This window comes from Centroberyx affinis, unplaced genomic scaffold, assembly GCF_046629955.1.
Source record: "Centroberyx affinis isolate AG114_WGS23_722 - 3 ecotype Tasmania unplaced genomic scaffold, CSIRO-AGI_Caff_v1 ptg003512l_1, whole genome shotgun sequence".
Taxonomy (NCBI): domain Eukaryota; kingdom Metazoa; phylum Chordata; class Actinopteri; order Beryciformes; family Berycidae; genus Centroberyx; species Centroberyx affinis.
In genome coordinates, this window is record NW_027281460.1 from 65,215 (window position 1) to 90,143 (window position 24,929).

The 24,929-nt window shown below is 39.8% G+C and overlaps 1 protein-coding gene across 1 annotated transcript in view; it reads right to left on the minus strand.

Moving 5' to 3' along the window:
• The window catches only part of sfswap (splicing factor SWAP), a gene marked incomplete at its 5' end in the record, with an annotated part of 101,105 nt that overhangs the window by 56,586 nt on the left and 19,590 nt on the right, over window positions 1-24,929 (minus strand). The window contains 3 exons of the mRNA XM_071539767.1: window positions 21,453-21,546; window positions 21,709-21,861; window positions 22,271-22,532. Coding sequence (XP_071395868.1) covers window positions 21,453-21,546; window positions 21,709-21,861; window positions 22,271-22,532 — 509 coding nt within the window. The remainder of the gene's footprint in view (window positions 1-21,452; window positions 21,547-21,708; window positions 21,862-22,270; window positions 22,533-24,929) is intronic.

The window sequence follows — 24,929 nt, forward strand, 5'->3', positions numbered from 1 at the left end:
ATTTGCATATTAATGAAGAAAACTGTGTGAAGACACCTATGTTGACATAGATGTGATAATAGATAATGCAGCAACTAGCTTCGTTAATGACCTCATTAGCATAACTGTTATGTTTAATATATCATGGTGATTATGGTCGGACATCAGGCAGCTCAAGTGTCTCGGTTTTGTTCTCTTTTTATGTCTTTACTGGTAGTCACTTCACTACCACTCACTACCACATTGCACTCGCTGAGAACGGTGAACTGGCTCTGCCTCCAATAATTTGGTGTCCATGCTAACGGGGTCTGCAAGCAATTACTTAGTCTTATAATCAGTTTCCTGCCGTGCCTCAGTTTTAATATCAAGGATGGGATTGCATCACTTAAAATACTGTTGTTAAGTGACTGTTTTCCCAAGTAATCAAAATTATAGAAACAACTGTCCAGGGAAATCTTACGGGCTATATTTTTACTTTTATTTATTTATTTTACATTTTGGCATTTAGCTGATAGTCTTATCCAGAGTGTTAGCCATTTTGTTGGTTGAACTCAGGATAAGTTTTTGTAAGACCTTTTTTGTTGTTCAATCAGTTCAAGAGGCTTTCTGTTGTTCCAATAACTCTTGCACCCCAACAACAGATAGGCACACATCATCCACAGGTGTAGTATACACTTAGGAGACCTCATAACCGCTGATAGAGAATAGAACTTATTAGGGATGTCCCTGAAAAGTCGCCGTTTTGATGCGTCGATCGAACCGATCATTGCAGAATCATTGAAGTAAATGTATCTATGCAATTCCTCCCTCATTTATGCAAATTGACGTATTAAGCATTTGCCGTAAACCTGCGTCGTCCACATGAAATAGGATTTAACCAGATTTGTGATGTTTGGTACTCTGAAGAAACTGAATGCTCCTTATAGAAGGTTGAGTGGCACAAAGCGAAATACATTTTCCAAGTCCAGAAATACAACATGGAAATCTGTTCTGTTGTTGGGTGGATTGAATTTGATAAAAAAAAATAACGTTCACATCATTATCATTAAAGTATTAAATCATTATTTTTTAAGAAGTTTAACAAATCAATGTGCTATTACACTAGAACATATTCTTCCTTCTGTATTCAGAATGCATATGTGCTGAAATTGACATATTTCTCTTGGAACTGGAATTCCTTGGGCTCTGCACCTCTGGTACTCAGATGCTACTTTCATTAGGTTCCATTAAAACCTCAAGGGTTTAGGTCCACTTCTCTACACCCGACAGGAGACTCAATTAGGTCCTGGGGGTAAGGATGCTCCTAGTGCATCTTACTGCTATTTCCATCTTGGAGGATGAAAATCCATTTGAGCCATTTGGAGCTGTGATGAGTGTCCCTGTTTAATTTCATAAAGAGACGCAAGCATTTTCCTTTGATGTTGTTGGTCCATATGGTACCAAGCATCTCATTTCTGTATCCACTGGGGCATTCACTGCTCAGGGATCAGGGTGCATCCATCCGTCCATCTGTCCATCAAGCGTGAAATCTAAGGCGATCTCTCAGAAACCACTGGTCTGATTTTGACAAAACTTGGAGGGATGATGCATCTTCACACTGTGTTCCAATATTTGAAAAAGTAAACTGATGGGCCTAATGAGGGGCACTATAAATAAAGGTAAACATGTTTAATTCCAAGGTGATATGTAAGACAACACTGGTCCAGTTTAGGTGAAACTATGCTTTTGGTACTGTGTTCTGGCATTTAAAAGCATAGACTGACTAACCTGATGGGGGCGCTACAGTATATTTAAAGGTCAAACTAAAACTTTGAAAGGCTATAACTGCTACACCACCAGTCCGATTTTTATGAAACTTGGGAGGAATGATGCATCTTGTTGCTGATTGGCCCCAGGGGTGCCTGCATCATGGTGGTGACATGTTTCATTTTTGGCAAGGTTGGGGATTTTCTTCTCCCCCTGGGGGATTTGTTTTCTTAACTAGAGCTACATTATGTCTGTCTGAACTGCTTCAGTGCTTTAATTGATCCTGCCAGAGCCAATTTCTTCATGTTGGCTCATTGTTGCCTGTGACATCATGTTTTTATTCCATCTAAAGTTTCCTCCCCTTGTCAGAAAAAAGTGCATTCTGCTGTGTACGAGGAACCTTGTCAAAGCGGAAACATGGGATAATTTACCATTGCAGGTCTTACGCACGAATGCACAACAAGCATGGTGCAGGGATGTAGGCTATTAGGATGCATCATGTCTGTGGTGGTGTCATACATGTCGTAATTATTGAGTGGTTTTAATATATTTACCTCAAAAACTATGGCTTACTTATCAAATAAAAATAAACATTTGCTGGTTACAGCCTCAGAAATGCTAAAATTTTGTTTCTTTTCTCATTTCATAACATTAATACTGCAGTACTTTTGGCTGCTGGTCAGACTGAGTGAGCAATTTTAAGACGTCACTTTGGGATCTGGTATCTTGTGATGGGCATTTGTCATTGTTTTTGACATTTTATAGACTGAATGATTAATCAATTAATCAAAAACATAATCCATAGATTAATCGATAAAGAAAAGAATCGTTAGTTGCAGCCTTACACATCACTGACTGGTAGAAAGTGTAAAGTTATTGCCTAGCACAAACTATTACAAACACGTTAGGAGTGCAGATCATTAAAAAAAAAATCACTTTTGTTTTCACAGCTGGAGGCTCTGTCAGATTGGATGAGATGCAACAAGAGCAATTGCTTTCTTCTGCACATTAAAACTGGGTAAAACGAAATGTGGAGATACGTCTGTAATGCATGACTACAAGGATCCTAACATCAATGCAGTGATGACATTCAAGAGAATTGCCCACATTAGTTTAGTTTAGTTTATTTATTAGCACAAAGGAAGTGATAAAACAAAAGTATATAAAAACAAACATAGCAGGGATTGTGCAGGAGAGGTAGTAAAAACCTCCCCTCTAGGATTTACAATTTATCCTAATACTATGGATATTTGTTTCCTTAACATAATGAGATAAAAAAGAAGAAAAAACAAATTAATAATAATATTAAAACAACAACAACAACAATAATAATAATAATAATAATAATAATAATAATAATAATATTAACATTAAAAACTGTCTCAAGACTTAGGGCCGGTTTCACAGATAAGGCTTAAGCCTATTTATTCATTTATGGTTTATTTGATAGGGACAGATACAATATACATAGACAAACTGAGAACAGCTATCCTATCTAAGCCTAGTCCCAGACTAAAATGCCTGTTTGAGCTGTCTTAACTCAAAGCGACTTACACAGACTTATCTTAAAATAGTCGTAGATTTAGCCTGTTCTGGATTAAACAAAGCTGATTGCAAGAGGGAGGATTAGAGCTACTCTAGGACTAAATTGAAGCTTAAATAAAACAAAAATCAAAGAGGCAAGTTTAACTTCTGCTTAGTACTGTTTGTGAGGGAGCATGGACTATTTGGAATATCTAAATGAAGACCAACATGCACTATAGAGGCCAGCCAGACGAGTACTTGTGGATAGGAGTAATCCATTAAATTACTTTGATGAAATAACTTTTCAAGACCGCTTTCATATGTACAAAGAAAATGCATTGGAGATAATATATTTGCTTGAGCCTAGACTTTCCTCTCTGTCTCAAGGAGGAAGGCCTTTACCCAATTCTCTCCACGTTCTGATGACTTTGAGGTTTTTGGCATCTGGAATCTTTCATCATGAAACTGGTGATTTGTGTGGTGCCAGTGAAGCAACTGTGTGTAGAATATTTGTGAACTGAGGAGTCTTTACATCAAGTTTCCTGATGCTGCTGGCCAAGCCAACTATAAAGTGCAATTCTATGAATATGGGCACTTTCCAGGAGTGACTGGCTGCATAGATGGATGCCATGTTCCCCTCAAGTGTCCATCAACTCCTGATGCTGAGGAGTACAGGAACCGTAAGAACTGGTTTTCCATCAATGTTCAGGGTGTATGCACTCCTAATTTAGAGTTTTCAAACATTGTTGCCCGTTGTAAAGGTGCAACTCACGATTCAAGGATTTTTCTCAACTCTTCATTGTGTGCTCAGTTTCAGAGAGGAAAACATAGTGGACTACTACTTGGTGACAGTGGATATGGTCAGAGTAACTTTTTATTCACTCCATACATAAATTCCACAACAGCTGAGCAGCAAAGATACAACAGAGCTCATATCCACACTAGAGGGATGGTCGAGCGCATGTTTGGAGTATGGAAAAATCGATTCCAGTGTTTCTGTAGGGCAGAGTATTTAGTATTGCAAATTTATACCATTTTGACTTGCTGTAAGACATACAGTATATATGATGAAATTAATGGCAAAGGTCAGAGTAGCCAACTAGCCGTTCAAGCAATAAGAACTATCTTGTGTGTCCATGCTCACACTGGGCAGGGAAGACAGGTCGAATGGAGACTTATAAAATGTTCCTAATCTCATCAGCAATTTCATTATGATTACTACAGACAGTGCATTACAGACTGCTTGGCCACCCAGCAGACTGCACAGCCAGTAATAGGTAAGCAAAAGCTCTATCATCAAACATCAACAAAGTATCTTCACACAGCCCCTATAAGTGGCTTACTTAGCACTGAAAATCCTGTGTCTGCCAAGGCCAGATAACCAGAAACCCTCTGTAGTAATACCTGTGGACCAAATACTCTTAGCCCCCATCCCAAATATACACTGCTGATGGGATGAGAAGGGAAAAGGCATGATGCAGCCAGTGCCACAGGAGAAAAAAGCAAACCTCATGAGGTACATTTTACCACGTTTGAAGATGCTTCAAAGGCAATTTCCTACTATTCAACTGTAATTGAACAGTGCTTTCAACATTCAAAGCACTTTACTAAGACCCTGGAGAATAGTAACTCTAACAAAAACTCTTAAATCAAAGCCCGGAGGAGAAGAAGAAGTGGGGGGAAGCTCACTTGAAATCATTCTATAAAGGAATATGAAGGGATTCGATCAGGCAAAAAAAAAAGAAAGAAAAAAAACGCACACCTGTAATCTTGATTAGATATTAATGTAAGCTGAACGAAATTAATCCAAAAGTCTGAAAAACACATGGAAGACACACTGCATCAAGGCAACAAAACACAAAGAATGAATGGACTTGAATTAAACTCTCACTTGTCTCATTTCTGCCCGCTGAGTTTGTGAAGTCAGTAAAGCTTGACGAGCCCCAAAAATCCTTAGATTCATTCATTCATACACTTTGTCGTAACATTCAGACACAAGACAGTTCTGAAGTTAATCCCTCTCCACTCTAAATAGGAACGTGCACCTTGCCCCTGTTTGCCTTACATAGAGACAGCAGCAGAGCATTGCTGCCGCTGAATCTCTTGCACTGCTGCTATGAGGTCATCAGTTTTGCAAACATAGGCTACTAAGAAGCAAAAGGCCCATTAATTCACAGATGCTTGTTTTAAACTTATATTACTACCAAACCACATTAATTTGTAGGCCAAATTAAACAATTCCTGTACCCTACAATCAGAAGAACATTGTTCTTTTGAAAGACACTTTTCATATCAGGACATGGAACTGAATGATAGCTGGGTTTTGCTGCTCGGGCTTCAATTTACTTTCTCTTTGAACGTCAACTCCTGCTGACAAAAGTAAAATGTCTTCGCTTGTTTCAAAAAACACAACCAATGTAATTACTGTGATGCATTCAGCAAAATATAGCACACTGTGCTTTATGTGTTAAATTGACTCAATAGGGGATAATCTGACATCAGAAATGTTGAAAACCGCAGTGCTGATCATAGTCTACATAAGCTTGTAGCACTGGCGCAGCCAAATTCAACTGCTGTGATGTGAAGACTCCATTTGAAGGAATGAGAATGTCGAATGTCATGTCAGTTTCCCTCCTGTTGTTCTGTTCGCACCAGCTTGATTTTATTTACCTAAAAGCGGTTTGTTAATTGGCTAAAATGAAATCCTCTTCCTGAGGTTTCCTCTAACACGAAACAGTGCTTTCCACAAATGCTAGTCCAGTTGATATCTGACTCCTATCCAGCTGGTGCGTTGTGAAAACGAAAAGTGACATTTATGTTTCTATGCTCTTAACATCATGCACATGTTTGTAAAGGTGTGTGCCAGACAGTTGTGTAAAAGACACTGTGCAATGCCACTCAACAGCAGTGGAAAGTTTGATTCGGAGTTGCAAGTTTCTATGGTAACCGAGTTACTGAGATGTGACACTTAGAGGGCAGACAGCATGGAAGCCAGGTCAGCTGATGGTAAATGTGATGTTTCTATTTTCGATATCAGAGTATATCCAGAATGTACTCTGAATCCAGAAAATTTGGCCTTTAACTTTAATGCCCCATCAGGCGGACTGGCATCATACTCATTGGGAAGAATTTGCACAACATTATCTATCCTTCTGCCTAATTCCATGTCCCTATAATGTACAATCTTACGACAATTTAAGAAATGGTGGCAGCAGACGCAAAAGCAGCAATGGAAAAAAAAAGCAGAAGAGAGAAACACCAGAAGAATCAGAAGCATCACAAGAAGCAAGCACCAAAACAAAATGTTTTCAATGCCTAAAATTTTAAATTTGGCCATTAATCATCATTAATTAATCATCCGTCATCAGGCAGAGTGGGGTCATTTTTATTGGGAAGCATTTGCACACCATTATATATCATTCTGCCTAATTCCATGTCCCTATCATGTACCATCTCACGTCAATTTCAGAAGTAGAAGCAGAAGAAGATAAGGGAGAAGAGGAAGAAGAAGCAGCAACCAACAACCAGCACAAGAACAAATGGGTGTCATCCCTACGGGGGTGTGTGTGTGTGTGTGTGACTGTGTAAAGGAGAAAGTAGCAAGGTCTTGCCCTTAATTGCCTCCTTTCCTTTCAAAGGAGGAACATTACTGCCTTAGATTCCATCTTGTTAGATTACAAGTCAGAAATAAAACTACACTGAAATAGCCTAATTAACCTGTTTATCAATTCAACACGCACAAACACACACGCACATATACACAAAACTCTATGCAAAGGACTAAATGCACTGAAAGATTACATGCAAAACACCCATTAAAATGTGGATTAAAATGTTGCCAACCTGGTCTGTTTCCATGTAAAATAAGAAATATGCTAAATGCATTTGTAAGAGTCAAGCAGAATGTGTGAGCACAGCTCTTTCTCCACTGAGATACTTCAGTGAGCTGGGCTCCATCCAAACAGATCTGCCTTGATTGTAAGATGAAACATCAGACTGCGACCTTTGTTTTTTGTATTAATTTCTTTATTTTCAAAATAAACTAGCTTGATGTGCTTCAACTGACATTTTTGTCATAAGCTTTAGCTGTCTTTGCCGATAACCAAGGATTGGTGTTGTCTTGTGTGAAACCCTGACTGAACATATCATCCAAACAGATCTGCTTCTGTCTCTGTCCCCATTTGCAAATGCTGGTTCCTGCATTGTGTGCCTTGGCTGATCTTAATTGGCTGGGAAAAGTTTAATATTCCAATAATAATTAGGAACTCTGACCTCAATTACCCACATAAAAAAAAACATGGGTAAATTCTAATTTGCAAGTGTGTGTGAGAGAGGTAGAGAGCGAGGGAGAGAGAAGGAGAGATACAGGCATGTGATGTGAAAACATGGTCATCTGTGGCCTAATTTCTATGCTGTCAGAGCAAAAAACTTGACCAAAAAGCCTGGGATGTTTGATCCATCTGTATACACATCTATTTTTTTTTTTTTTTTGTCTGCAGCAATCTTGTTCTGGCTCTGGAAATAATCTAGTATTCATGCCTCAGGGCACAAAACCAAAAATAAAAACAACAACAAAACATAACACCTCTAAAATGGAAGCTTTAATTCCTCACGTTAAAAGGGTCCAGCATGAGTCAGGGATACAGGAGGAGAACAGCTGCACATCCCACCTTCTACTTAGGCACTGCATGCCATCAGTGTAGGAGAGAATAATCATATATTCTATATTCAGCTGGGATTATGTGTTTGTCCCTGCCTGTCTGTCTGTGTGCCACTAACATGCATAACTTGCATTCTGATCCACGCAAAATCAAACATCGCAGATATTTTCATAGTTAGGCAATGACCTGTACTATTATTTTTTTGTTTTTTGTTTTTTTTTACAAAACAAAGGCTGTTGCCATGGGTCCACCGAGCTTGTCGCAGTAAGATCTTATTGGACTGGCACCGCCATGTCGTTTTGAGGCAACGTCCCATGATGCATTGCACGTAGTGTTTTAGAAATGTGTAAGCGTGAACAGTTTTGATGTTGTTCTAATTGCGCTTTCCGGTATTTCTGTTTTAGCGTATTATAATTCTGTGCAGTAGATGACCAACGTGTTGATTGCTATATCATTGTTTATACATTGGTGTTTTGTGTGGGCTACTGACCCGTTGCTTTGGTTTGTCAACTTCTGATAAAATCTCACACTCCCTATGAGGGAGCAATGTCTGTAGCCATGGAGACAGACTCTCAAGTGCTTGTAAATACCAAGCATGTGTCGACTGGTCAGACTAAACAACTGGATATTGTGTTATTTTCGACTACGATTGTCATCCGATCATTTTGGGCTTATATTCATAATCGGACAAATCACATTTGTTTGTGGATAGAACAAGGCGGCGTGAGCTCACTATACCCGCTAAGGAAACATTTACACTACAAAACCTTTCACAGACTTGGACTGATATTGTCTATCACAACATACAGGTCAGAATCAATCAACCCCTTTCCAGTCATGTGAAACATGACTGCCATGTGTGACACCATCCTTCATGGTCCTTAAATTACATTACATGCAAGCAGTGCGGGTGCAGCATCTCTATGAGTGTTATTCTACATTAGTACAGTGCAATTCTCTCATGCCTTTCCCTTACTTTAATTTGGATGTAATAACCTAATGTTAATTCAATGGCCCACCCAAATCTGGTTTTATGTTTTAATACAAATCCTCATCCCCTTATCATAAAATTTAGAAGGGAGTACAATTTTTTTTTTTTTTTTTCAAATGATATTTCTGTGCTTAGTGACTGAGTTGAATAAAAGCCAATTATGAGCAAGGCTCAGTATTCTCTCTGTGTTCTTGGAGAGAACTGAGGAGGAGGCTTGGAGACGGAGCTCCGTTTCATTAAGCTGCAACTCAGAAGGCCATCATGTCAGAAAGCCACAGAGATTGCTGCCAAACCGCTGCGCTGGAGTTATCACATCCATCAGGGACAAGCACGTTATTTCTTCCAAAAAAACATAGGCAGCTTGATTAAAACAAAAACACACAAATGTAGAAGTACACAATCACACACATACAAAAATACAAGGACTCAAAACAATATATGTGATTTATAGCAGAGAGGAGGTGCAGCAGTGCAGTGATTACACTGCGCAGGATTTATATCGAGTGGCAGAGAGACAAAACAGCAAGGGACAGGACCATGAATCAATAGGAGAAACCACTCAACAAAACCATGGCAGAACTACACTCATTAGATACACAAGGCTGTTGCGCACACTTAAAAGTCCAACACTCTTCAAAAGTAGGTGCGTAGATTCCAGGAAGGTATCAATTCAACCAGCATGAAATAAAGTAAGTATGCTTGGATGGATTCTGGTTGAATTAAAATTACACTCATAACATCTCATCAACTCAGCTCATCATCTTACTTAAATACACAAATGCAGCAAGGATGAACATTTATTCCGATGATCTTGGTTATTTTCATCAAAAGTTTAGAGCATGAACAGTGCTCTCTCAAAGCTACAAAGAGGAATGACTGTGACATTTAAAACATTTCTTTTTTTCCATTTTTAGGCATATTACTTAAATCCTTACTTGCTTTTTCCAGTAAAATCATACAACATTATATTTTCTTGAGAAAAAAAGATGACTTGGAAGAAAAATTGGATTTCCCTTTGTAAGAGTTTAACATTCTAAAGCTTTAAAATACTTAATTGATACTGACAGCAAATGTCTATACAGTACCAGCACAAGCCACAGCAGACACAAACTCTGCTGCTGTCTCCTTTGAATGATTTTAGTCCCCTTTCCCACTTTTTCATTAACTATAAAAGCCTAAATAATAGCACTGACTGAGGGCAGCAATATCTGCATCCCATTACCAACAGCACAAATCACAAACAGACGGCAGGTTTCTTGATGGAAAAGCCAAGCAGCTGCTTGTTGGTGCAGCCTGAGCTGTATTGTAATAGGCCTTTGCACTCCGACAAGCTAATGGATTTGATTCTTAAGGTGACAAATTGGTCCGTACAAAACCTGGGAAACTAAATTGGGTCTGTGTTTGATTTTTACTGCTTTTCAGCCAGGTGACTGATTTTGACACAAAGCAGACTGAACAAACCAATAAGAATTATATTTATTTATTTATTTTAAATTGACTGTTAAAATTAGGTCACATAATTCACTTGACTGAGAGGGACCATGGATTTTTCTTGTGAAGCTAAATAACACTTGGCGACTGCAACAAGAGAACAAATACTAAAGCTTAGCTATGAGACCTGGAACACACTTAAACTGGGACATACAGACTGGAGGCTCCTTCTAAAATAGGCAAGATATGCCCTTGATAAGTGAGCTGTTAAAATGATGCATTCCCATTTAACAACAAGCTGAACTAAGTAAAGAAGAGGGTGCAAATAAGTTATTCACATAAACCATGCTGGAGAAGTTGATCGGCATGGATAAACTGAGAGTTAAAAAGAAAGTCACTCTTTTTAACTTATATGATTCAAGTTAACCCACAAGACTGTATCACTGTACAACCAGTGAATCTGTGGAGCCAGAGATGTAATTGGCTACAGGTAAAAATGCAAATCTCAATGTGAGCTACCATTGGGCCAAATATATGAAAGCATTATCTACAGTCAGTATATTTTGCTTCATTCCAAAACTAAGCCGCAGTTTACAAAAAGATGTATTTGGATGTTGATAAGTCAGATAATAAAATGACGCTCCTATTGAGGCCCCGTAACAACAGATCCAATCCAAACATTGGCCTCTGTCCTCCCCCTGAACCCAAACTGCATTTCAAAAATCTCTATTCAAACGACTCATCAGATACCTGAGCTGAATTGCCTATAATATCCATAGTCCATTCATGTTCACTGGTATCAAGAGATCATATCCCGAAGGAACCTTGGCCAGAAAATAGGCTGTGCTTTGAAGGAGTCGAGCCCATAATTGCTTTAATTTTGTGTGGCATGTAAGATCTATCACCATGTGCTCACAGATAAAGTGCTTTAGAATGGGCTGAGGGTCTGAAGCACACTGCCATTCTACTGCAGGTGTAATTGCTGCTGGGGAGAAGTTCTGCCCTGATCATATTTTTAAAACACTTCAACTGACCTATTACATGCCGTCTCTATTTGAATTTGTTGCTTTGTTTCTTATACCTTTGAGACACATGCGCATGCATTTCACCAAGGGGGAGCCGAGCAAAGCGGCAGAACCCCTACAGCAAATAGGGGTAAGTGCTGCAAAGGACCCTTCAACAAGACATGAACACATCAGCTGTTGTGATGGTCATGATCTGTCTTATTTTCAGGATGTTTTCTCTAACCCTTGGGTAGGCAGGGGCCAGTATAAAATTTCCACGGTACATTTATCATAGTCAAACGCAACATCCTGGGTTCGAATCCGACTTAGGACCTTTGCCGCATGTGATCCCCCCCTCTCTCCCAATCTTTCCTGTCTATCTCCACTTTGAACATATAAAGGCAAAAATTCCCAAAAAATAATCTGTTGTTCCCCAACCAGCGACAGATATTATGTAGGCCTTTCCATAAACACAGGCTTTTATGAACACAGCCACACACACACACGTAGCCATGAATATAGAAAATTATAAGCTGGAAAATGCTTTTGGAAATCAAAATATAGTTCCTTATCTTCACAAAGAACTATTGCAATGTACGCTATGAACTGCAGGACCCAACACCATAAATTTAGTATTTTGAGTTATTTCCATTGTGAGGTTTCTGCCACAGGATTAGGGCTGGGCAATATGAGTTAAAGTAATATCACGATATTGTAATAAAAAAATATCATGATATACGATGCTATCGTCCCTACCCCCATCGGCACAGGGGAGAGAGCAGTAGCAGCAGACTGCAGTGAATACAACCTTTGGCTTGTGCATTCACTGTAGCTACAATGCTTATATATCTGGTAAAACTTAGACTTCAGAATCTATATAAATATAATTGGCGGAGCTCCCGCTGAGACTGAGGATCCGGTTGTGGTGCTTGGCCTGCTGCTTCCCACAGCGGGGCTCCGTTCTCGCTCTCTCTGTAGTGCAACGCTTATTGTCTGGTCTTCATCGGCATGTAATAGGATCCGCATTCTATTGTCATCAAAGAAATTCTTTATTTGATATTTTATAGGTATTACAACATAGGCTACAGTAAAGAGGCAAATATGCTTATAGCTTTATACGTAATGCCACAAAGCTCTTTGTGATGTGGGACGCTGCAGTACACATATTGTTACTTGTCCTGGCCTGTTTCCGGACCGTAGTCCAGGGCCAGAATCCGTTTCCACTAGCTTAACTAACCACAGACTAGACTGTCTTCCTGCGGTACACAAAACTCACCGGAAAAAAGATGACCTGCAGACAAACGGTTCTCGTAGCATGGCTGTCTTTATTCGACCAACTGCTTTTTATATTAACTGCATTTGCACTGTACATGGGAAACACCTGCATATCGCGGGCAACACCATCACACTTCAACACACTGCCTTACAGCCCCCACAGAGAGAGAGAGAGAGAAAAAACACACTACCAAAACAAAGATGACCCCCAACTCCCATAGATCAATAGTCTTAAAGCAACAGTGCCCCACTGTAACAATTGTTTCTACAGCTGCGGGGTAGTGAAAGCTAGATATCATCTGTTATCACACTGCCCAGCTTCGCCCAGCTTACATCGCGATGGCTGTCAATCATGGTTGATATCCGATACTATTGTCATCTTTTATTGTCGTCTTCCTGAGCATAATTGCACTGCAGATTGAAAGGAATAGAACATGAAGACCAACTAACAGTATCAGACCTGTATATGGAAATTTGTAATGTCCTAAAAAGATGAAATTTGTGACATTCTGAGGTACCTTCAAGCCCAGGGGAAATATCCCAGGAAACACAGTGATGTAAGGGGGTAACAGGGATTTTGTTAGCAACAGTTATTGGTTAACCAATACACCGTACAGCATATCTAGCCTGTGCCATTAGGGAGCTAGGCTAGCCCAGCAGAGTGCTACATCTCTGTTGACACAGCTGCTAATTGGGTGGGATGCCTCATTAACGGCCTGAGACACCCTGAATGGATTAGCAAATAGTTCTGATTAGGCTGTAGAAACAGTGATATAGGACAGGTGAGGGCAGCTGGATGGATCTACACACACTCCTCTGATAGAGAAATCACTGCTCATGCTCCAAATACAAACAGACACAACTGACAGAGGCCAGTATTGCTCTGCTGCCCAGTGAGAATGCTACATCTACCCTAATTTGACTCCCCTGCCACTTTCTCTCTCAGCCTTTCTCTCATTTCAACATGGCAGGCATATCAGCCACAGAGAGCAGCTAATTTCAAGGTTGACTGTAAGGGCAGTGAATGCTGAGACAATCTCTCCCCACATCTGAACTTTGGCTGCGGTTGCTGCTAAACAGAACTTCATACAGGTGTGGAGGAGAGTGGGGTTGATGATGGGAGACCGATAATGAGAGGAGGATATAAAAGCCAACCATATGAAAGGATGCCAATGAGAAAACCCAGGAGAGGCAGAAAAAGAGAGAGTGGATTGCTTCCAGAAAGCATCAACAGCCTCTAGGGAAAAAAGCAGAGGATTTTAGGAAGCAGTAAGATTACCGTCTCCACTGAAAGCTGATTTCAGTTTTAAAAGACACGCCCCTCACATGAGGGACTGGTTACTTCACCTCGCTCAGATGGTGCAAGATTTTACATTCACATAATGACAAATTTACAGGAAATAGCAGTGATTGAAAGTTGAAATCTGATAGAGCTTATAATAGGTCAAGGCATAAACTAGGACTTTAACTGATTATTATTTGGGTTATTGATTGATCTGTGAGTGAAACCCTCACATATACACTCTTACATACAATATTTAAAACCTCTCGCATACACTATTGAAACACTCTCATAAACAGTACTGAAATGTATTATGCTCATATACACGAGTGAAACGTTCTCACATATACCACTCGCACACATTGATTTCAGTAGTTGAAATGTAGTGTATTTGTGAGGATTTCACGTGAAGGAAAGCTATTTCAGTAGAAATGCACAGAGGCCAGGATAAAAACATTTGATTGGCTTATTCCCAAACACGGCTGCTTTCTGTGCGAAAACAAGGGAGACAGTATTTCAACAATGGCGGCTAGTGGAGAAACAGAGCAGGTGTGGACACAGGGGGTGACCACAAAACACTTGCCAATCCTACTGGACCCTCTTTTGGAAACAAACATTTTAGACTGGCAATATATGTTGTTCCATGATGGAACTGACTGCAGCACAACACAGGACGTTTTAGAGTGTGGGACCATCCACCTACCTCTCATGTTTTGATTACCAGCTTGAATAAAGAAGGCTGTCTGACTACACAACCACCTTCACTAGGGCTGGGTATTGAGAACTGGTTCCAATTTAGTCCCGGTTCCAAATTGCCTAATTCACCAGAATCGAACCACCGCACTAACGATAACTTTTACTGATCATGAAGAATGTTGAACAGTAGCTGCGCGAACTGGAGTAGCTGTGCAACAACCTTTTTTACCGTTTCTTCCAAAAACAGCAAAAAGAATCAATGTGGGTCCAAAAGTCCAATATTTACCTCATTATCTCCTAGATTAGCTGCACTTGTTCTGCACCGTGCCAACCGTCACAACAGTAACAAACAGATGCTTCCCTCAATTGCTGGAAATATTGTAATTGAAGGTTGAGCGTGCTTGAATGACAGAAATGTTAATTTTGTCATCGAAATTAACGATGATAATGTGGATGAGACTTGGAGTTTGTGTTACAGCTTTCTGTAATATTATGCGTAAGCACATCTCCCTGGAGTGTCTTTGGAAACAGCTTCAAGTGTGGCTGCACATGTCCTTCAGCTCTTGATTTTGACATGTAGAAAAGTAACAAATAGAATATGCAGTCCTAAGCAAGATAAAGTAATGAATGTCACTCACACAGTTTATGATTCTTACATGCATATTTCTTATGTGTGTTTGTGTCAAGCCAATATATTAGAACTGTAGCGTGTAGTTTCTGAATCATTAGGAGCCTCTTCCATTTGGCATACATGTAATCCATTAAGCAGGAATTTCTTTCAGTTACTCAATACTTGGGCTGCAGACAATATTAGCTCCCAAGTCAGCTGTTGGTTGAAACTATGAGATCCTGCTGGAAACCTCTTGCTGCTAACAAGCAGTCCAAATGGGGTATGTCACTGACATACGCTAACACTACCAACGTACATAGACTGTACCACAGTGCATTCGATTTTTTGCTTTGTCTGTCATTCAACCACACTACAGTTCTCATACTGTATATTGGCTTGACGAGTCTCATCGACATTATCATGGTAAATTATATGGTAAACAACTTAAAGAGGGATACCACTGAACATACTCCTCCAAATGGACTTGGACAGTTTAGTCCATTTCATCTGCCTGGAAAACCCTGAAGCTGTGCTATACTTTTTGGAACCATGAATGAGCTTTATATTCTGGTAATACACAAGGTTCCCATTGAATTCAACTTTCAACTTGGATTCAATAGCCTGAACATAACCTGCTCCGAAACCAGGGTTAAGTCCAAAGTTAGCTCACTGATTCACTAATCCTGCTATGTGAGACAGGCCCCAGGAGTGAACTGAGTATGTTTGTACAGTGAACAAATTCAATATGAATGCAGTTAAACCTCCTGAGGGTTTACAACTAGAAGGTAATGTGGACAAGAGTTGGAAGACTTTCAAACAGTGTTTTATGCTGTACTTGCCAGCCATTGGAGTGGACAAGGAAGCAGGCGAGCATAAAGTCGCTTCTTCGCTCTCCTCGCAGTAGTATGACCGAAGGCGATCAATATTTATAATGCAATCTAGTTTTATGATGATGAAGCTAAAAATAATTTCCAGGAAGTTGTAAAAGATTTTGATGCATATTGTTCCCCTGAGAAGAACGAGACCTATGAACGGTATGTGTTTTGCTGCCGCATGTAGCAACAAGAAGAAAGGTTTGACACATTTCTTCCACACTTTAGATTTACAGCACAGAATTGCGTTTTTGTGAGCGGTCTATCTCAACACTAAGGGATAAAGCTGTGTTTGGTGTTAATGATTCAAAAGTGATGGAGTGTTTGCTCGAGAGAATGACCTCACATTGGAGCCGGCAATCAAAATATGTCATGCAAATGAACTGGCACAGCTAGATATGAAAACATTTAGCGTGACCTCCACTTTTAGCACAGGGATTGAAGAAGAGAGTGCTATTATTGGTGTGGTTAGGACAAAAGAAGGTGAGTGGAGCAAAGACAATATAAATCTGTGACAGTGACAAATGTTATGATTGCAACAGATGTGCCATGAAACACCAGCATAGAAATATCCCTGCTTATGGCAAAATTAGTAACAAATGCTGGATTGGAACTTTGGAGCCTATAAAACTCGCTAAAATGACTTGCTTATGCTTAGGTCCCCCAAGCACGGTCTAAACTTGGACAATCAGCCTTTTATTTTAGTGCCCCAAATTCTTGGAATGATCTTCAACACACGCTAAAAATCAATACTCTACTAACCTACTGACAATTTAAAACCGTGATCACAAACCTCCCTGCCTCAATGTGTAACTGTTTTAATTGATTTTCTTTATTCTCATCTATGTCTTGTCCTATTTATTTTAAACTTTGAACTTGTTTGTAACTCAGCATCATTGTAAATGAGGGCAACCTCAATGGTTATTCGAGTTTAAATAAAGGTTTGAATTGAACTGAATTGAATTGAAATGTAAATGCTTTGGCAAATAATGTTTTACCAAAGATATATCAGTGAAACAAAATATTCATACCACTGAAGAGGAGGAGCCTGGTGATTTATTTGTTGGAACTGTGGAATGTGATGATGTTGGCAAAGCTGGCAAATGAGGAAGGACAAGCATGCCAGCCACGCACACTAAATGATAGAGGGCAATCATATCAATCAAATGTGGTAAAGGAGGATGGACCGCTGGATGAACACAAATATGCAAAATGGTCTGAGGATGGTAAACTGAACCAAAATGACCCAGATGTATCAAATGTTCAGATTAACTCTGACTGCCATGATCCATGTGTTGCACCGTCGTTGGTCAATGGAACAATTCCGACTATGAAGTTGGATAATTGGGCCAAGGCCAGTTTCATCAAAATGAGAGAATTCAAAGTGTTGAATTACATACCATGCATAAACAGAAAGAAAACTCCTCTGAGAGTTTACAATGGCCAAGCAATCTAGTCTCGAAGGGTATGTAGGCTCAAAGTAAAGGGGAAAACTGGTTGTTATAATCTTCTCCATGTGGTCATGCCTGAAGGCCATAAATCTCCTTTGAGAGATAAAGCATGTTTAAATCTGGTCCTGGTTAAAAGCGTACACACCATCACTGACAACTGATAACTCATGTAAATCAGAGTGTGTTAAACTTGTGGAAACATTGTAAAAAGATATGATGATGTATTTGGTGGGTTTGGCCCATTGGCTCTTGTTCAACTACTCTCACAGAAGATGCTAAGCCAAAATTGGATCCTTCAAGTGGATTTTGGAAAGCGAGGTTGGATGAGGCAAGCTTCAAACTTTGTACATCAACATGGCTTTTGCCTGATATTTTTATCAGAGGCTATCATTTGGAATAGGTTCAGCCCCTGAGACATTTCACAAGACCATTGGACATATCACTGAAGGCCTAGAGGGGGCAAGGTGTATGTTGATGATGTGATTGTCTGGGGGTCTACAGTCACTGAGTACAATCATAGCTTGGAAAAGGTCCTGGAAAGAGTTTGGCAGAATGGACTAAAACTGAATAGGTCCAAATGTCAATCTTGTGTGGGGGAAATCCTCTACCTAGGGGATAAATTGGCCTCAAAAGGGGTGCAGCCAGAGGTCTCAAAGGTGGAGGCAGTAAAACCAATGGAAACCCACACTGACAGAAAGGGGGTGCTGGGTACTCTGGGGAAGCGTACTCTGCTAATCGGAGGCAGCTCCGGATTGAAATGAATGAGTTCACATGAGGCAAGGAGCATGGCAGTCCCAATAAAAACAGGATCTACAGCATGAAGTGTAAGCCTTGTCTTCACCTGCCATCCAATTTGTCCAACTGCCTAATTTGTGTCATTATATTGGTTGAAGATTTGGACATACGTAGCAGCACAGACATTAACACTGGCACAGAGACACTTATTAATTCACACACAGGCACACCTCTACTTAAATTGAGATCAAGTTTCCAATTACATATTTATGAGGCCAAATCAATTTCAAGCAGCAAGTGAGACGCCTTGCTTTCATTTAACCAGATGACAAAGACCACTCATTCGAAATGAGAAGGTGTTTTAAAAACAACCTTTCAAAAAATCAACAGCATATATTATATCATCTAGAGCCTGTCCTTCAACACAGATCAACACAATTGCATTTGTAATGCTTCAGAGATGGCAAGCAATCATTTCTGTTGATAAACTAAACAAAGAAACTTAACCAAACTGTAGGTGACACTATTGTATTTTCTATTAGGCTGATATTTTGTCTGTGCAATTAGAATGCTATTTTTCCCCTAGGAGCACATGTACTCCCCAACAGTGCAGCAAAGTGACATTTAGAAGCATGATTTCTGAAAATAATTGAAAATGTCCACCTCTGCTTTGAATATCAAGCTACACATGCTCAGTTTTCAATTTTATGGGTATCATGTATTTATTTTGAGCGTTGGAAAATAGGAGGTGCCTGCATAAGCACATCCCACTGCAAATGACCACAATCCATAATGTCATACGCAATTTCATTCTGGTACAGCACAACAAAGGAAGGAAAAACAAAAGGTTAAAGAATAGATGCAAATGTCTACTGTAATACTATAATAATGATTTAGATCGTACCTGCAAATAACATTACTATTGACTCTGTAAAGTGTGAAAAAACAAGATTAAATCCAAGAAAAAATAGCACAGTGTGCACCAAATGTATTGGCTGACACTGGGTTAATTCAAATGTAGGTTTTTTGCACTTATACCTGAAGAAGCCACGGAAAAAACACGTTGTGTGTCTGTAACTGTGTATTCTTTCACAGCCGTCTCATTATTATGTGCTTTTGTATAATTGGGACTCCATGTCTTTTCAGGTACCCAAGAAATATTTATATTTTTGCATTACTGGTGGCTCCTTTCCGTATTTTGGTTTGTTGCACTTCATATCCAAGGGCTACTCATTAAAACCTACTAGCAGCATATAACCAACGAGCTAAGTAGCGTAGCTAGTTCCAATGTACACTAAGGCTAAACCAGTCAGCTCAACAGGTGGGAAGTAAGGGGTGGGTGGGTCAAGGGAGTCAAGAGACACACAGGGAAAGAGTGAGAGAGTGAAGGAGGTAAGGAAAGAGGAGAGGAGGAGGGAGGGAGGAAAGCAGACAAGCAAGGTCAGAGACAAGGGAGTAATGGGAGGGAAAGATGATTGGATGGATGGAGGGAGGGCAGTCAATGACATTTTGTATGTCATTTCTAATTCTGCGGTGTGCCTTGTGTTTGTTTCTTGTGTTCTTATCTGATTGCTGTATTATCCAAAAAGAATTGTCTAATGGACTAATAAATCATCATCATCACACACCAAGCTCAGACAGCAGCCTTGAGAAACAACACAAGGCATCTCACTACATAAAGTAAAACCTTTAGTGAGCCTTTGTCAAAAGGGACTGGTTAAGGACATTATATATTCATTCATCATGAACATATGTAGTGTTTTGTGTGTGTGAAATGATCAAACATGTGAACCTTTGTTGTTAACATCTAAGCAGCAATTGATTTTATGAGAGTGGATGCATTTTTACATTCACTTAAAATTATAGTTTGAGAGGTTATGGATTAGTGCTTAAATTTATTGATTTCCCTAATAACCTCTTGGCCTAAGTTTTCAATCAATACACAGTTTTCCTCTGGAGAGGCAATCAGCAGGAGAGCAAACCACATGTAAACACACAAGCATGCATGCAAAGAGGCACATGGGTCTTAGAGATGAATGCAAGAGAGACACGTCTGACAAATTCTTCACACCCTCTTGAAGATGTTACTCAAAGAAAATACAGGGAAATGATAGGCAACATTGACTGAAGAATAGAGATGTAAAGAACGTTTGTGCGATGAAATTTTGTAAAACAAAAATTTGACGATAAGCATTGTAGAGTTGAAAAAATATTCACTATTTCCGCTGCAATCTAATATCTAAGAAATGACATTCAGAATGGTATTTTCTCTTTTGTATTGTTTGAAAGCCAGAGAGCACAAGGCTAGCAAGTTTTAGCTTGGGTTATCACACTTCTGGTGAGCCCAGCTTAACTCACTACTGTGTAGACATAGTGGGCTACAAGATGGACTCAAGCAAAACTAAAACTGAGGATGCTCCATCTGGTTGTAAGTCTGCTGTCTGGCAGAATTTTGGGTTTCCAATTAAGGAGAAAAACAACAAGCAACAAGACAACTGACAAGACAAAGAGTTGCCAGTATTGTAAGAGACCTTTACCTGAGAGGTAATACTAGCAACACGGAGCTCCATGTACACAGCATAATGAAAAACTCCATTCGCTGATATGGTTAAATGCTGCATTTGAGTCTTAAATATGATTTTAGAGGTCTTAAACATGTAGCTGTTTTTCATTGCATTATTTTTCTGGTGGTAGATATATACTTTACTGTTTGGTTTGTTTTGGTTTTTTTTAATGAAATCTTGCATATTATTTTAACTGGCATGAAAAAGGTGTTAAAAAGTTTGAAATGTAACTTACAGAAGCCTGTTGTCACGCTGTTTTACAGGTTGCAGTTTTGTTTTCTTTTTCTTTTTCCTCAGTGATAAAACTTTTTTTTTTGGTCATAATTGTCTTCATTCAGATTTTGCTCAAAATATTGTGATAATATCGAACTGTGAACCCAGTAGTATTGTGTATCGAATCAAACACTTGGCTGAATATATTGCTACATCCCTACCAAAGAATGATCAAATCCTCCTGGGGTGTATAATCTGTCAAACAAAAACAGTACCAAACACATCCTGTGTCAAGGAGGAGGAGACAGGAATGAGAAGTGGCCAAGGAAGAGGGAGAGGGTCTGTCTCTCTCACAGACACACACACACACACACACACACACACACACAAACACGCACACACATAAAGCTGATGTTACCTCTGGCAACCTTATTCCTTCTTTCTGCATGAAGTAATTCTTCTTAAACTCGTAATAGGTGTTGTACTGGTTCCAGGACTGCAGAAAGTCAAACCTGCAGTGAACAGAGGCAAGCACACATATGAGATGAGAGGTGGACACCCATAAAAGATGAGCCAGAGGATGATGAAGAGGTTCTACACTCTGTGAAAAAAATAGTTACTGAATAAGAACGCCTAAAAAACACAAAGACCTGATTTCCGGTCAGACTACTCACCGTGGGTCATTCTTGGCACGGACACTGGTCTCAAACTTGACACCATTCCTTGCAACGTATTCGGCCAGCTTGTCTATGACGGGCTGTATGTCAGGAGGTGGAGGAATAATGGCCGACGGTGCTGGTGTGGGAACTGGAGCTTGGGCCTTTGAACTGTTTGTGTGGAGAATGACAGATGTTATATTGTAATGATGTCCTCTGTTCTCACCTGGGTCTAATTATTATATGAAATGGATTCAATTACATTTAAGACATTGATTCTCCATGCCTGGCACAGTGAAACCAATTGGACTCTGACTGAGCAAACACTACTCATTATGCCTCCAAGCTTGTTAAAGTGAATACAATGAGTATGCTAACTGAGAAGTTTTAAATTTGTGATTAATCCAGGGAAAACATCTCTACTAAAATTATCAAAAGAATTTTAAAAAGTACTTTATGGGCAATACAGCAGTAAAAATCATAATAAAATAATACAAATGAAATTAAACTTTTAAAAAGCCAATAGTACAAACTATTAAAAAGTAAATATTATAATACAGGGGTGCCCCTTACTTCCTACCTGGTGTCTGGTGTAATGACAGGAGCAGCAGAGATGGTAACCTGAGCGGGGGCTGTGGGTGGTGCTGCCATAGTGATGGTGTCAGGAGGGGGAGGTGTGGTCCCCAAAGGAGGCAAAGCCCCAGATGAAGCCGGAGGAGCCATCACAGCTGAGGGAGTGTTGCTGTAGTAGGAGTTGGCATCTATTCCCGGAGGAGGCGGAGCTAAGCAGAAAGTTCCATCTGGAAGCATGTAGTACCCGTAGTACATTGCCGCTGCATTCGCTGTAAACAAATGAGGAGGAAATCATTATGTGCATACTGGAAATACCTCTTGGGCCAAAGGCACATCCATGCTGATGTCTTAGTTGCAGTTGTGGAGGAACATAAAATTCTGTTAATGTAGGTGGGATGTATGAATGAACATACAGCTCTGTTAATGTAATTAGGATGTATGGGTAAAACATGTCCAGGTCTGAATATACAGCTCTGCTATTGAATATGGGAATATACAGTTCTGTTACATATACTGTACATATATGTCAAAAGGAGAGAAAGGTTTCTAAAGAGAAGGTTTTTGATTTCTGTAGGCCAGGGAAGTGTAATAGTCACAATTGAACATAAATCTATGATGAATTGGGGTGGAATTATGACACATTCAAGACAATAAACAATAATTTATAAATTCAGCTCAGAGCCTTGTCATTACAATCTCACTTCTCATTTCAGACTCAATAAAGCACATCAACAGGTCAAGGAAAGGTCATTTTCCACTGGAAATGGAAACTGTCACACCAGGCTTGGTTAGTGAGCCTATAAATAACCCAACTGCCATTTTCAAGGCAGGAAAAATTGGAAATGCTGCTCAAAGTTAGCTTCCATTAGAAAATCAAGTCAAATGCCGGTGTGAAAGTCTTGCTTCGGATTCTTAGAAGCCTATGTGTAAACAGAAGCGGGGAAGAGGGGAGACATAGTGTACAGGGCCGTGCTCAAAATCATCCACTGGACCGCAGCACAGCAATGTGGTTGTTGTGGGCTGTACTTAGAGTCAGGCGCTGTAGAGGTATTCGTCATGTTAGGGTAGCAGTGGGCCTTTCGTTCCTGAAAAAAACCTGCATTCTTTTGATGTGCTATGCTGTCCCAGTGACTGTTGCTGTGACGCAATGGCAAAAAATGTGATGCTCACAATCAAGTTTTCACATTCTGCCTAACATGGCCATTGCATCATTAATGAATTAGTAGTGGTAAGAACAGAGCATACAGATCAATATGTGTTCTGTATGCACATCTGCCAGATCTGTGGCTTTGCATATATAGGAGAGAGAGAGAGAGAGAGAGAGAGAGAGAGAGAGAGAGAGAGAGAGAGAGAGAGAGAGAGAGAGAGAGAGAGAGAGATGGGAGGTATGAAATAAAACACAAAGACAGAGACAGGGAAAGGCAGGAAGGATGCAAAATAAATGGTCAGTGTCAAAGGGGAGACAGCGTGATATTAACACATTAGTCACTGCCTTGGTCGACTGTAATGATACATCCAATTTTCTCTAGTCAGGGAAATGGAAACCCACAGCAGGAGTTATAATTTACAAACTTGATATTTGTTCCTTGTTCCGCTCCTCTGGGTGCCAGTCCAGAAATTAGGAGTCAGGGACACATGCTAATCTTTTCCATTGTGCCCACAGTTGAAATGAAGACTCAGATGAGGAAATGAATGGGGAGGGAGAAACAGGAGAAGGGCAGAAGAAAAAGGAGTAAAATGGAAACAGGCAAAGAAAAATAGAGAAAGAGTGTAAACAGGGTCACGAGTGACAGTCATGCCCTTAGTGCTTTAGCTAAATGTACCGCTGAAATTGACTGGAGTGTTCTTGGAGTACGATTACGCAGAGGAGCTGTTGCTGTGAAAGTTGAGTTTACCCTCAACCTCTCTCCCCTAATCATCAAAAAGCACACAGTCTGTGGCTTAGCCAAGAAAGGTACTTACACATAACAGTGCAATGTATTTCTCTGACTCCAGCATCCAGCAATGTATTTCTCTGACTCCAGCATCCAACAGAACTACAGTGGCTAAAAAGCTTTTTGTTTTTTGACACTGTAACTTAACAGCATCTTTTTACCATTTTCTCTACCTCTCTAAATGATAACCGATATTAACGGAATAAAAATAACTACATTTATAGTTGTTGTTTTTTTTCTCATTAAAGTTGCAAACTGCTGTAAAATAAAAGGAACAAAACAAACATTAGCAAACATTTGGCTATAATAAAGGGAAAACATGCATTGAATCTAATGTCAGTTCTTCAGCAGCTCTTCAGAATACCTATCATACCCATTAGTGTCTGGGGAGGTGATTAAATATACCAAACCCAGGACAGCAATCCGACACAGAGGAGGGTAATGGAACAACTTCTTATCCAAGCCCTGTCCTCATTTAAAGATAAGTGGGAAACCAAAAATGTTAACCAGCTTTCTCACTGAAACAAGGCAGGTAGAGCAACGAGGATGGCAAATTAACAGCCCACTTTTACTATACCAACAGCATTAAGCACCTAGGTCATCTAGGACCAATTTAGCAACCGCTTCCCTTCTGCTACAAAGCACAGGTCAGGACATCCTCCACAACTGTCTCAGGGATGAACAAATTGCAGTAATGGACAAGTAAACACTCACGGGTCAGAAGGGGCCAAT